This window comes from Pelodiscus sinensis, chromosome 4 (assembly GCF_052426305.1).
Source record: "Pelodiscus sinensis isolate ZL-2025 chromosome 4, ASM5242630v1, whole genome shotgun sequence".
Taxonomy (NCBI): domain Eukaryota; kingdom Metazoa; phylum Chordata; order Testudines; family Trionychidae; genus Pelodiscus; species Pelodiscus sinensis.
Genome location: NC_143055.1, coordinates 103,675,501 through 103,690,300, shown reverse-complemented (window position 1 = coordinate 103,690,300; position 14,800 = coordinate 103,675,501). Strand labels below are relative to the sequence as shown.

Genomic DNA, 14,800 nt, shown 5'->3' with positions numbered 1-14,800 from the left:
ATTAGAGGGGATCTCTAGAGCATTCCCAGCTGATACCAGCCCTTCAGTTTCTTACATTTTTTAATACTAATTTTAAAAATGTAAACAGCTATTTCTCAGTGCTGTTTATTTCTCAGAAATATAATGCTGTCATTCATTATGAATAATATCATATTTGTTATCTGAAATAGTAATTTAATACTATAAGAATGTTTCTAGACTGAGAAGTAGTAGTTGCTAAATGTTCATAATAATTTTATTACCTGCAGTTCAGTTGATCATTGATATTATTGGTTATTTTATAGAAGAACTGGTTAATAGAATTGTAGATTCCAAGATCAGAAGGGACTGTTGTGATCAATAGTATGATCTCTTGATACAGACCACAGAACTTCTCCCCTCCCCCCCCCCAAAAAAAATTACTTTAGCAAATCATTTTAGAAAAAAATATTCAATCTTTATTTTAAAATCACCAGTGGTGGAAAATAGACCATTAGCCTTGTTTGTTGTTCCTAAGGTTAATTATCTTCACTGTTAAACATTTTAAGCCTATTTCCAATCTGTATTGGTCTGCGTACAACTTCTAGCCCTGGCATCATGTTAAACCTTTCTCTGCTAGACTGAAGATGTTATTATTAAATATTTGTACTACATATTGGTACTTACAGACTGTAATCAGGTCACCCCATAATCTTCTGTTTATTAAACTAAATAGATTGAGTTCCGTGAATCTATCTCTGTAAGGCAGGAGTTCTAATCCATTATTCATTCTTGTGGCCTATGTCTGCATCCTCTCCAGTTTATCAACATCCTTCTTGAATTGTGGGCAGCAGATTAGGACACAGTATTCTGGCAATTCCCCTCCCCCAGTTTGTGTCATCTGCTTACTTTATCAGCGATGATCTTATGTTTTCTTTCAGTTCATTGATAAAAATATTTAAGAACAGTTCCATGCAGGAACACACTAGAAACACAAACAACCAATGGTCATTCTGAATTTACAATTACATTTTAAGATCTGTCAGTTAAGCCAGCTTTTAATCCATTTAATGTGTGTCGTCTTGATATACTGCATCATTCTCGATTTTTAATAAAAACATTGTGTGGTACCCAGTCAAAGGTCTTATAGAAGTCAAAGTATATTACATTAGCAATAATGTCTTTGTCAACCAAACTTGCAAACTCATAAAAAGAATGTCTGTTTTTTCTCTATTCCATGTACCAGTGTTGACTGACATTAATTACATTCCCTCTTTTAATTCTTCTTTAATCAAGTCCATATCAGCTACTCCATTATTTTGCCAAGGATCCAAGTCAGACTGACAGAGCTATAAGTACCCGAATTACCCCATTTATCCTCTTAAAATATAGGCCTAATACAGGTTGAAACACTGTAATCCGGAGTTCCCTGGTCTGGCATAACCCCTGGTTCAGCATTGTCAGGTGACCCTCATGAGAGCACTCATAGGGATAATACCACTCCTCTTCCCCTTTTGCCCAGTTGATCTTTTTTAAATAGTTCATAACCATTCATTCTAAAATTTCAGTCTTGGGAATCATCCCACCAGGTTTAATTAATACCAGTTTTGATGAAGTTTGCTCATTTATGAGTGCAGTTTCAGTTCTTCTACCTTCTGATTTGGGGGGCTGGAGAGTAGTGACTGCTGGCCAGGAGCCCAGCTCTGAAGGCATAGCTGCCACCAGCAGAAGTACAGAGGTAAGAATAGCATGGTATGGTATTGCCACCTGTGGCGGGCCCCTCCCGCCTGACCCTCCCACAGGACCTCTTAAGTCCAAGGCCCTCCATCCTGAGTCCGAAGCACAGTTCAAGTCTGGCCCTTTAAGGCAAGGCCACAGCCCTCCATCCTGAGTCCAAAATGCAGTTTAGGGTTGTAGCAGGGACACACCCCAGGTAGGGGAATCCAGGCCCACCCTACTCCACCAGGTCCTGGCCCAGGGCCCTGTGAGTGACCAGATAGCGGGTCACTCCCTTGGTGGGGCAATCCAGCCAAAACACACCGAGGTTCTTGGGGCTCCTGCCCTTGGCCACTTCCTACCTTGTTCACTGGGGTTTCTTCCCTTGTACTCGTCCAGCTTGCTGCAGCCTCTGGGCCGGTGTCTCCTTGGTGGGCAGTCTCTGGGGTGCACCAGCTCGCCTCTGCGTCCCCACCGACCTCTTCTGGAGTCTCTGGTGACCCCTGTGCAGGAGCCACCTTCACGGGTCCTTCTCCTTCAGCTGCCATCCCAGACTGAGTCCTTCCCCAGGCTTTTATGGTGGAGCTACAGCCCGGGCATGCTCGGTAGGGCTGTGGGGGAGGGGCCTTAGCAGCCAGGTAACCCTGGCAGGGCCCTGCAGGCTCAGTGCGGGGTTGCCTCGCCCCGTCACACCACTCTTATTTCTGCACTGCTGCTGACAGGGCACTGCCGTCACAGCCAGGAGCCTGGCTGCCCAGCTCTGAAGGTAATGGCTGGCAACAATACAGTAATCCCCACTCCTAAAATAACCTTGTGGTCCTCCTGCAACTCCTTTTTGGGTCAGGACCCCCAATTTGATTTCTTCCCATTAAAATCTGTATTGTATAGAATAAAAGCACAGAAAAGATCAGAGACGTATTTTTCATATCCGTGAATTTGTAGGGCCCTAATAATTTGGTTCCTTGATTAATTTTGTCTCTAACATCTTGATTTTGTTCTAAGTAAGCACTCATATCTTTACTCTTTTACCGTCTTATTTTGCTACTAGTTTAGCACCCTCTTGCCTACTCTAACCAAAAGACACTATCTGCCTTTTGTGTAGAAGGCCAGATCTTCAGTTGGTATAAATTTGCATAATTCACTTGAAGTTAATGGAATTTTGCCAGTTTGCATCAGCTGGCAATCTTGGCCTGAATCCATTATCTTTCATTAGATTTCAGGATAGCTGCATAATTTGCTAGAAAAAAAAAGTTAAGCAAACCAGAAACTCATAGGTGGTTGGTCAGATCATATTTCCACCCATCTTCCCTTCATTAGCTCCTGGAAAATTGCTTTTGATCAGATTTTCCAGCTTCCCGTGGAAACATACAAGAAGAAAACACCTGGAATGCTCAGATACTTCAGATCCTTCTGCTGTCAAAGACAATATAATTGCAGTTTAAGGAAAAAAATATAAAGAAACCAAGCAAATGACCACGGGACTGGACTCCCCTATCGTCTCATGATACAAACCATTGTTCTGCATCTGTTCAAACCAAATAGCTTTTGTAGTTAGAAATATTTAGGTCAGATAGGACCAATATATTGGGCCAGTAATGGCTATTCCCTCAATTGGTAAGAACTAGTGATGTAAAATCCCATTTAACCTATTTAATTGGGGTGTTAGGGGTCCTCCAGCAGGGTAGTAGTAGACCCCCCATCTGCTGGGGTCAGGCTAGAGTGGCCCCCATTGCAGGCATGTGGGCTGCTCCTTGGGTGCTGGTTACCCATTACCTGGTAACCATTACCTGTTAAGGGTGGTGCTTACCGTGTAACCTCATGAGGTTTAACTGGTAATTCAAAGTAAGGGGTTTATTTTGGAATCGCCCTTCTCTGCCGCATGTAGACGCAGGCAGTTTTTCCGGGCTAGTCAGTTTCCAAAATCGTGACCTGCCTGGAACATGCTAATGAAGCGCGGGATATTTAAATCCCGCCCTTCATTTGCAATTTTGGTCGCCCTCATTAGCCTCCCTAGTTCGAACTAGGGGGCTAGTGTAGACGTACCCTAAGAAAGAATGTAGTACTACAAGAAGTCAAGTTATCTAGAATAGGGATGTTAAAAGGCAGGTATTTAACTAATCGAGTAGTCAACATAAATAGGCAGCCTGGGATGCAGACCCAAACCCTGCTGCGGCTCTGCAATTTAAAAGACAGTAGGAGCCGGACTCGAGGGCAGGCTGCCCTTCTCCTGCTGCCTTTTAAATTGCAGAGCCGCAGCAGGGTTTGGCTTCACACCTGGTATGCGCTGGGACTGAGCCGGGCTGTCTGCCCAGCCAGCAGCAGCGCTTGTGCAAGGGGGTCACAGTGGGGATTTGGGACCTCCTGCGCACAAGAGCTGCGACTGTGAAGGAACCCCTTTCTCCCCCCCTCCCCGGTCCCTTTCCCAGCTGTCTCTGATTGAGGCAGCAGTGGGAAGGTGGGGATAGGCAGCACAATGGAGATGGTGCTATGGGAAACTGTTTTTTTTAAGCTGGCTCCCTCCAACACCGGCTCCTGCTCCCTATGCCTTCCCCCCACTGTCTCTGATAAAGAAGCAGCAAAGCTGGGGGAGAGGGAGCGAGGAATGTGAGTAGTTGATTACTCAACTATTCCCTTACATCCCTAATCTAGAAGTAGCTAGCTATCTGAATAAGAGCAGACACTGGAGTGCAATGCCTTCAGATACTAAATATGTCATTTTATAACTTCAGGAAGAAAAATACTAGTCCTATCCAAATATCCAGAATTAATGCGTCAATAGTGTCAGAAGCAATTACAACCTTTTATATCTGCAAAAAGATACTTTGGCTCAAAATATCATGTTCACAGAATTGCTGAAACCTGATGAAGAAGAACAGTGAGCTTCAGTGTCGGGATGTTACATTTAGATTAATTAACTAATCAAATAGTTGATGGAATTTGCATTAGGATTGTAAATGATTAGTCAATTAGTCCCTCAACTAGTCGCTTCCCCTCCCCCCCACCTTGCTGCCTCTATCAGAGACAGGTTGGGAACAGGACCCGGTGCTGGGGGGAGCCAGCTTAAAAGCCGGTTCTGCCTCTCCCCCTCCCCCCCAGCACCATACCTGCAGGGGGCTGGGGAGGCACAGAGGTAGTAGGGACCAGGTGTGCCTAGTCCCAGATACACCTCTGCTTTTTAAATGTATCAGGAGCCTATAGGCTCCTGATATATTTAAAAGACTAAAGCGTAGCTGGAGGGACCCAGCGGGAGCTGGGACAGCTGATTACTGATTTGTGCAGAGTCCCGCCCCCGCCCCCCCCCCGCGCACACCAGACATTTAAATCGTAGACTCATAGAGCTGGAAGAGACCTCAGGAGGTCATCAAGTCCAGCCCCCCGTCCAAGGCAGGACCAATCCCAACTAAATCAAACCAGCCAGGGCTTTGTCAAGCTGAGACTTAAAAACCTCTAGGGATGGAGATTCCATCACCTCCCTTGGTAACCCATTCCAGTACTTCACCACCCTCCTAGTGAAATAGCTTTTCCTAATAGCCAAACTAGACCTCCCCCACTGTAACTTGAGACCATTGCTCCTTGTTCTGCCATCCATCACTACTGAGAACAGCCTTTCTCGATCCTCTTTGGAACCTCCCTATCAAATCCCCCCCTCACTCTTCTCTTCTGCAGACTAAACAAACCAAATCCCTCAGTCTCTCCTCATAGGTCATGTGCTCCAGTCCGCTAATCATTTTGGTCACCCTCCGCTGGACCCTCTCCAATGCGTCCACATCCTTTCTATAGTGGGGGGCCCAGAACTGGACACAATAAATGTATTTAAAAGGCTGGTGCACAGCAGGGGGGGGGGGTCCTGTGCGAGCTGCGAATCAGCTGTCCCGGCTTGTGCTGGGTCCCTCCTGCTGCGCTTTAGCCTTTCAAATGTATTAAGAGTCCACAGGCTCTTAATACATTTAAAAGGCACAGCCGCAATGGGGTTAGCTCCCGGGTTGGGAGCTAACCCTGCTATGGCTCCCTGCTTATCGATTAATCAACTAGTCAATGGAAAATCTATCGAATAGTCAATTAGTTGATTAAACTAAATTTAACAACTCTAATTTGCATCGACTATTTGATTAGTTGATAAGGGTGCCTCCGCCTTCAAAATGTTGCAAGAGCCCCGCTGGCACTTGCTACATTTCAAAGGTGGAAGTGCTGCGGGGGAGCACGGGGCCAGTGGGGGACTGCTTGAGTGTGTATCAGTTTTTATTCTGCTTTGTTCAGTGAAGAACTGCAAGAAACACCTGAAGTTTAAGTCTGCCATTTAGTCTCTTCCTATAAGTAGGCCACTCAGATGATTCCTCCTCAAAACGAGAGAAGTTTTATAATAGTATTAATTATACCTTATTTTTGGTCCACAAAAAAAGAAATTGGAAATTCTTCACTGAAGATATTGGAATAAATAGAATAGAAAAACTAGAATCAACTGTCCCAAGCTTTGAATATCGACATCTAATGATATTACAGTGTTTATACTAGGAGCTACTTGTTGACCCATGTGTCATGGCTCCTTCCCCACTCTGGCATGATAAATGCAGAAGTGGGGGCCAGCAAGTGTACCCCAAAGCCTTATCTACCAGGCTTTGGTATAAAACTTCCCCCAAAATCTTAAAAACCTAGATCTTGGGAATAAAACTTCTGCTGCCACCACTCAAATGTTGATAAAGAAATCAGGGGAAAGATCATTTGGGAAATCTCACTCCTAAAATAAAAATCAGGGCACATAATCAACTACTTCCAGGTTGATAAAAAGAAAAGAAAGAACTTTTATTATTACAACATTATTCCTGTTGCAAGCATAATGACTAGATGGGAAGGTAACAAAATATACTCGTGGAGAAACTCCATGGGCCTAGAACTTAGTTACAGAGAAATGCCAAAACATCTTTTAAACAGTGCCAGATCTCGGATCCCATACCCAACCCTTAAAACAATAAAGCCTAAGGAAACTACCTAAACTTTACCCTACTTACAGAAAATGAAGAATTGTGTCTTGGAGAGAGAGAGAGAGACATGCTTGTCCCTCTCTGTAGCTGCAGAGAACACACCCAGAGAGACAAAAGGGAGAAAGGAAAAAACCCCAAATTCCTTTGTCCCAGTTTGAAAGTCCTACCTACATTCCTGGCTAGGTGTAGTTAACCTCTTAATCCCCAGGCTGCTGGCTAACCCTCATAATCAGGACACCATGTCATAGAAAATTTCTGAACTTATCTAGAATTCAGAACTCTACTGCTATAAGCACTTTCTTTGAGTTGACCTAGGTCCCACTGTATAACTGCAAGACCCGAGGTCAGGCAATCTACATCTTTGTCTAGGATTGCACTGGAGTAGCCATGAAAGTTTTAAAATATGAGTGTTCGTGTTGCAGTCATATAGGTTTATTGTCCACAATGACGAATACATCTTCTCTTATACAGTTAAATGTTGATCTTGCTGTTAACAGAGGGCAAAGTAACTTTCTCATGGGAGTGATTCTTTGAGATTCCCTTGGGATATCCAGTAGCTTCTGCAGACCTTAGTAATATTTTTGGTTATGGTTTGGATACCAGACAAAATGAAATAATTCCAACAGCCCAATATATTGCTGATTTATGCATAAGCAGAATTTGCGTGTGGTTGTTTATAGAAGAAGATTTGCCAATGACATGTTTAACAACTAAGTTTGTTAAAGCACACTCATGTTTGCCAACCTGCGTAAAGGTGCTGTAGGTCAGCTTTTAATACAAACAAATTGTTTCTTTTAGTTATGCATTTTATATGGTTGGAAAAGTTTATATGTTAATCTGCTGGAATAAATAGGCAATGTGAGCTCCATATCTGAATTGGGTTGACTTTGACTCACCTTTTAGTATATTCAGTTAGTTCTATTGTATTTGCTTACAATTGGAAGAAAAAACTGAAATATAAGACAAAATAAGACAATCAAAAGCCAAAAAGATTTTGAAATATCTGAATGATTCCTCTTTTAGCACCAACTGTCATAATATTTGTATATAAGTAGCTGCTGGTATATCTGATTTAAAGTGATACTATGAAGTACTTTAATTTTTTTTAAATATTTACATAATGTAGAAGTTTGCAAATAGGAGTGTAGTTTTTTTTTTGGTTTTCACATGTGGCATTTAAAGGTACACTCTGAGACCAAAGGAAGTTAATGGAGCTTTTTCAGAACCTTCATTAAAAATGGATCCATCTTAAATGGTTTAATAAAAGATTGCCTGGACATTATGAACTTGGCAAATCTAGTTTCAAATCATGTTTTAAACCAGTGTTTCTCAACCAGTGGTACAAGTACCCTTAGAGGTTCTCGAGAGAAGTCTGGGGGCTACATCAACACAACTGAAATTTGGAGAAAACTGAATTTTTGCGTTAAGTTTTACAGTGCTTTATTATTTTTGAACTTTTTATACCAAAAAAGTGTATCGCCTGCCCAACTATGATTAAGTTGTTTAAACAGATGTGTTGCAATGGTAGAAAAAAAGTGTCTAAAAACTGTAGGAACTGGGGGTACTTATAATTTTTTTTAAAAAGGGGTACTTTATAAAAACAAGGTTGAGAAACACTGTTCTAGACTATACAAATGGGTCTAGCTAACCAGCTGATGTAACTTCTTGTAAAGTTTTATAAAGTCAGTGAAGATACACCAGTGCACACCAGCTGATCAGAAAGGCAAAGTGGGCACAAACTGTTGACAAATCTTTTTTGTAAAGTAGTTCCACTGCGTTTAAAAGGCACCACAGATGCCACATTCAGTTTTTTCCATGAAGCATAAAACTGCATCTAATTTTTTTTGCATAAGTCAGTCATTTATTCACTATTTTGCTTCTATCCCGGAATCAGTTCTATTTAAACAGTGTTGGAAATAATTTTTTTCTAGTAAATTTATTTTTGTTGTTCTAACTGGAAGGTAATATAGCAGCAATGTGCAAAATGTTCTAGATCTTAATAAATAAACATTTCTAGATGACAGACTGGTTGACAGTTGAAATCAAGTGGGACCATTTTAAATAGAGCTCAAACTTAAGGAATAAAATGACTATCACCTATGTAATCAGTCTCTTCCTGTAAAGCAGAGAGCAGATCTCAATATTTATTTAATCTGTGGAGTCAAAGACCCATAAAAAGGAAAATGCTACCAAGCTGCTTGTTATGGATTGTATTTCTAGACAGTCTGGTGAGTGTATTTGTTTTTTAAGCTAAAAGAAAACAAGAAGAAAAGATAACTGCCTTAAATTTCCATTATAAAAGCAGTTACTGCAATGTATTCACTGGTTTTATATTTGTTTCAATAATTGAATAGTAGAAAAAACCCCTTATGTATCTCGTTCTTTGTTTGTGATAAATATTGTGTTAGGCTCTTTTCCTCTCAAGGAAAACCTGAATCTATAACAGATGCATGCATGAGGTAATACTGGATTCAAAGTACAACCCTTATATTCCATCCACATCTTCAAAACAGTGTTCAAATCAGATTTAAATAGTGCATAGGCTTTGTGCTAGTCCTCTGACTTTTTTGGAAGATTCTTGGTGCTTACCACCTTTGAAAATCAGGGCACTTATTTGGATCTGAGAAGGGAGAATTGGGAAACCTTTCTTGATGTACAGCATCTTATTTTAATGACTCAAAAGCATTGTTGTCTCATTCATGGACATGTATCTAATTAAAAAACAAATCAGCCTAAGTTAAAGGAATTATAATATTACTTACTCACTATTAAACATTCAGCAGCCAGGAGCCAAAGATTCCATTTGCAGCTTTAAAAGGGAATGGGGAAGTGCCACATGGAACCCAGGGTCAGGTGGGGATTCCCCAGCTAACCCTGGGCTCCTAGCGGCATGCAGCATAGCATAGAGCCCAGGATCAACGGGGGACTCTGAGTCCCCCACTGACTCTGGGCTCCATGGCTTTGAAATGCACAAAAGTCCGTACTGGGGACTCTTGTACATTTCAAAGCAGACACGTCAGGTGCAGCCTGGAGTCACCGGGACTTCTCGCTGGCCCCGGGCTATATGTAGAATTCTACATTCCTCCTTTGCAATGTACATAAGGGGCTCTTTTACAATTCAAAGGAGGAATGCAGAAGTGCCTGTCGACTAGTCAATTAACCACATTTTAACATCCTTACTTTGCACTTGTGTGTCATTTTCAATAACATGCAGAGTTGAAATGTGCTGAATCAACAAGTATAACAATTGTGCAATGTATAACTTTCAAAGGCTGAGAATTCAGTCATATCAAACCCAGTTTTGCTGCAACACTTACAGAATACTTCTGCTTCAGGGAGAGCTATTATCTGTATTATAACAGCATTAAAAGATAACAGTGTGTGTATGGAGTGTGTTTTTTTTCATATTCTCCAGCTAGTGAGAAAAAACTTTATTATTTTTGTCTCCAAGTTAAATAATAGAAAGTCACTAGGGCTAGAAAATGTAGGTGAAAGTTTCTGAAAGCCATGGGCAACTGTGACACTGTGAGCATACAATATAAACAAACAAAAGGCACTGTTGCTCTCATGGTAATGAGTGCACATCCCAAAATTCACCATCACAATTGTTGGAATCCTCAACTGAGAGAGTCAGGACTCTCTGGCAGAGATGGTGGTTCTGGACAAAGGTTTGAGGCATGTTGGTGGGAAAGGTTGTAGTGCTGCTACACAAGTTGTGCTGTTGTGTAGATAAGCAGAGGAGGTTGACATATAGAACTCTGAGTCCTTTATGACTATTAAATTCACAAAAAATAAAAAATGAAACGAAATGGCTGCAAGCGTGTTAAAGTTCCAAAGCCTGGAACGACCCGTGTTTCAGAGGACACTAAGTTCTGGTTTCCCTTTGCTGTTGAAGTGCATGTATAATTCAGTAGTCATGCATCAGTATCTTGCAGGAGGGTACCAGCTGTATTGTCCTTACCTGACATAAACAGGTGACCCCTGACGTGTGACGTGACTGGTTCCCGGGGAAGTGTCACAAGTCGGGGGCATTGTAACTCAAACCCTCATTGACAATAGGCGCTGTCATAAATGTGGGCTGAGGACGTAAGTCGGGTTTTCGGCCCCTTCCACACTTTAAAAAATAGTTGTATGCGTGGGAAGTTGCAACTCGGGGGTTTCCTGTAACATAAGGGCTATAAACGTATCAGAAGAAATTACTCGCCTACCTGTATAACCAGATGGAAGGAGAGAAGGGAAAAGAGAGAGAGAAAAAATTAAAGCCTAACAAGAAACTAAACACAACACCTTCTTCTTTCTAACTAAATGGCTGTCTTCTTCTCAGTAAATGCCACTAGAAAGACTTTGCCATGGTAATCTTTGGCATCGTTTTATCCCAAACACTTGACAATGTTATTAAGTAACATTTATTTTTCAAGCTGTAAACCTATGGTTCTCAGATTGTGGGTTGGGAGCCCAAAGAGGGTTGCAACCCCATTTTAATGGGATCACCAGGGCCAACATTAGACTTGCTGGGACCCTGGGTTTAACCTGAAGCCTGAGTTCCATCCTCACCCAGGGCAGAAGGCTTTGAATTGTGGGCCCCTCTCCCCCATCCAAGTAATGGGGCTTGGGCCAGTCTCCTTAGGGGTCATATATTAACTCTATTGTCAGAAGGGTGGTTGTGGTGCAATTAAGTTTGGGAACCCCTGTTCTGAACTACGTGGGATTGAAATCTGTTGAAGTAATTGTTTTCTTTTGTCATTTCAGCTATGAAGACTTACACTCCAGTTTTCATTCTCCTGTGGGGTGCTGTCGGGATAGCAAGGGCTGCCAAAATTGTTGTTGTGCCGCCAATTATGTTTGAAAGCCATCTGTATATTTTTAAGGCCGTGGCCTCAGCCTTGCATGAGCAAGGTCACCAGACGGTGTTTCTCCTCTCTGAAGGCAGAAACATCCCTCCATCTAATCATTATAGACTCCAGCGTTACCCAGGGATCTTTAATAGCAGCTCTTCGGATGATTTTCTTCAGTCCAAAATGAGGAGTATTTTCTCTGGAAGACTTACAGCACTGGAATTGTTTGACATCCTGGAACATTATTCTAAGAACTGTGACATGATTGTGGGCAACCAGAATTTAATGCATGTCTTGAAACAGGAAAAATTTGACCTGTTGCTAGTGGATCCTAATGAGATGTGTGGGTTTGTTATAGCTCACCTTTTAGGTGTTAAATATGCTGTTTTTTCCACCGGCCTTTGGTATCCAGCAGAAGTAGGTGCTCCAGCTCCTTTATCTTATGTTCCAGAATTCAACTCGCTTCTCACAGATCATATGAACCTTCTAGAGAGGATTAAAAACACAGTTGTTTATGTGGCTTCAAGATTTGGAGTCAATTTTTTGGTACTGCCGAAATATGAAAGGATAATGCAGAAACACAAGGTGCTACCAGAGCGATCGATGAATGATTTGGTACATGACTCCAGCCTGTGGATGCTGTGTACTGATATAGCCCTAGAGTTTCCAAGACCCACTCTACCAAATGTTGTTTATGTGGGAGGAATCCTCACCAAACCGGCCAGTCCTCTACCAGAAGTAAGGTTTGCTGAGCTTTTTGGTAATTTTTGTAGTATCTGAGTGGATCCCTAAGATGACTGTTACTTCTTAATAAATTTGAGATCTATTTAAGTTAAATTGTAACCTAAAATCTTAAGAATTTAAAACTGCTTTTGTTGTTGTTTCATACACAATCAAATTAATTGGAAACACACAGAACTTTGGAACATAAAGGTGGGTTTTTTTTGGATGTAGATGGTCTTCTCTATGCTTTTTCCTGCTTTGAATTAGATGTTTCATGATACAGCAGAGGACCACAGTGTAAGATAGCTAGACTGTTATGGAAGTCCTGACATATGGCTGTTAAATGGAAGTCCTAACTAAGAGCAAATGAAAGTAGCAGAGAGATAAATGTGATCAATGGATCATTTTATATACAGAGATTTCACTGATCTCTGATTTCCAATTTTATTATGTTGGTGTGTAGTCTATTATAAATTATTGTCTTCTGATAGCCAGGGCCGGCTCTAGGTTTTTGCTGCCCCAAGCAAAAAATTTTTTGGCTGCCCCGCCCCCTCCTTTTTGTTGGCTTTTACATGTTTGCACTTCGCAATTTTTTTTCTTTGTTTTGGTGACAGAGACAAGATTTCCAGCTTACACAAAGCTCTTTTTCAAGAGTGGGAAATGTACCTTAAATCTCTATTTTATTGTTCTTATAGAAATAGGCTACTTTTTAATTGTGGTTTGAATGCATGAAAAACTAACAACACAAGTAGTTTATATTTCCTTAACTGACTACCAAAAATAGAAGGGAGAACTTGTGCCACATCTAAAACTCAAGTAATTTATGGCTATACTTAACCAATCTTCAAACCAATTACAATCCGCTAACAATACCACTATGTTTAAACATACTTGTCAACCAATTATGATAACTATAGCACATAAGACATCTAAACTACATGAATAAATAGTTGTATTGTTAAACTAGATTTGTTTTAGAATGCAGTGGCTACTTATGTGGCTTTAACACATCTATGTTATCAGATAAACTGACTACAGTGGGCGTGAATGTGCACATTATTTTTGTGTGTCCATCTTTTTAGTTGCCATTATATATTCAAGTTTATGAGGTGTTAGAGGGAGTGGAGAGTTGCATGTGCCCAATTCAACTATATATGGAATGAAGCTTGCCTTAGAGACATCAAACACAAAAGTTTACCCAGATCAACAAAGTTTAATTCTTTAAATAAATATCTATGAAACAGCATGTGTGGTTCTTTGAAGAGTGTAGAACAGTTAATTGTGTGTGTGTGTGTGTGTGTGTGTGTGTGTGTGTTGGATCCTTGTTTGGTTCTACTTCTACTACAAACATGAACAACAGAAATATACTAGGAACAGACTTCAAAGGGTCCGTGGGGTTGAGGCTGTCAGGGGCTGGGGCCTGCGGGGAAAGGCCGGGGGCTGGGCCAGTGGGCTGAGTGTTTGTAGGTTTGCCAAGTGTCCAGTATTTTTTATTTTTTTACCAGACAGGAAGCGAAAATACTGGACACATGGCAACCTTAGGCAGAAAGGGGGCATCTTACCTGGGATTTCCATATGATATAGGCGGAGGGGTGGCTGATGGCTTCGAGTGGAGAGGCTCTCAGAGGAGGTAGTGGCCGCCGGGGAGGAGCAAGACTAGGAAACGGGTGGCCAGCAGGCTCCGGGCCCAGGTGCACATGGTGCCAGTGCTGTCTGCGCAGCCGCGGCATCTCCCGTGGCCCTATAAATCGGTGGGGTGGGGCTAGGCATTGCCGGGGATGGGGAGGAGCAGGACGGAGAGGAGACCGGGGCGGCCAGCAGGCTCCAGGTGCATTGGGCAGCAGCCATTTAAATTGGTAGGGCGGGGCTAGGCTTTGATGGGGGAGGGGAGGAGCAGGAGAGGAGACGGGCGGCCAGCAGGCTCCGGGGCGCATTGGTGCTGCCAGCTGGCTGCCCACGGTGTTTCCCAGCTGCAGCCCTTTAAATCGGCAGGGTGGGGCAAGGCATTGCGGGGCAGCACTGGCTGCTTACCTGAAATGCCGCCCCTGGCAAAGTGCTGCCCCAAGCACCTGCCTGATTTGCAGGTGCGTAGAGCCAGCCCTGCTGATAGCTAGGGTAATAGAGGATGTCTGTTTTTTTTTTTTTTTTTTTTTTTTTTTTTTTTGAATGAATCAGAAAAGTTTGTAGCAAGACAAACAGCTCACCAAATAAGTGCTATTCGGTGTCAGTGTAAAAGTTTAATGTCTGCATAAAATAAATTACCACCACAAATCATAATAAAGCTGAATATCATACAGAAATAATGCCAGTGCTAGAGCCAGGATTGTTTTTAGCAAAAGGATCACAGAAACCTGAGAGTTCACACTTAAGTTTAATTATTAGAGTGCTTCATGTGCTCTTCACACATGATATCTAGGTATGTCTCAGTAACACCATGATGACTGGAAGATATTCAAGGAACTGTCCTGTATATAATGATTTACATATGCTTTGTCACCTGTGGTTCAGGACTAATCTCTTCAATGAATGGATTCTGCTGTGTGGCCAGGAGAGAATACTGGTAATTGGAAGAATACTGAATTTCTGAGG

General features: G+C 41.9%; 1 protein-coding gene across 2 annotated transcripts in view; it reads left to right on the top strand.

The window, feature by feature from the left end:
* The window catches only part of UGT8 (UDP glycosyltransferase 8), an 82,674-nt gene that overhangs the window by 21,977 nt on the left and 45,897 nt on the right, over positions 1–14,800 (top strand). For both annotated transcript variants that reach the window (XM_075929804.2, XM_075929805.2), the window contains exon 2: positions 11,403–12,226. In XM_075929804.2, the coding sequence (XP_075785919.2) occupies positions 11,405–12,226 (822 nt within the window). In that variant the 5' untranslated portion in view covers positions 11,403–11,404. The remainder of the gene's footprint in view (positions 1–11,402; positions 12,227–14,800) is intronic.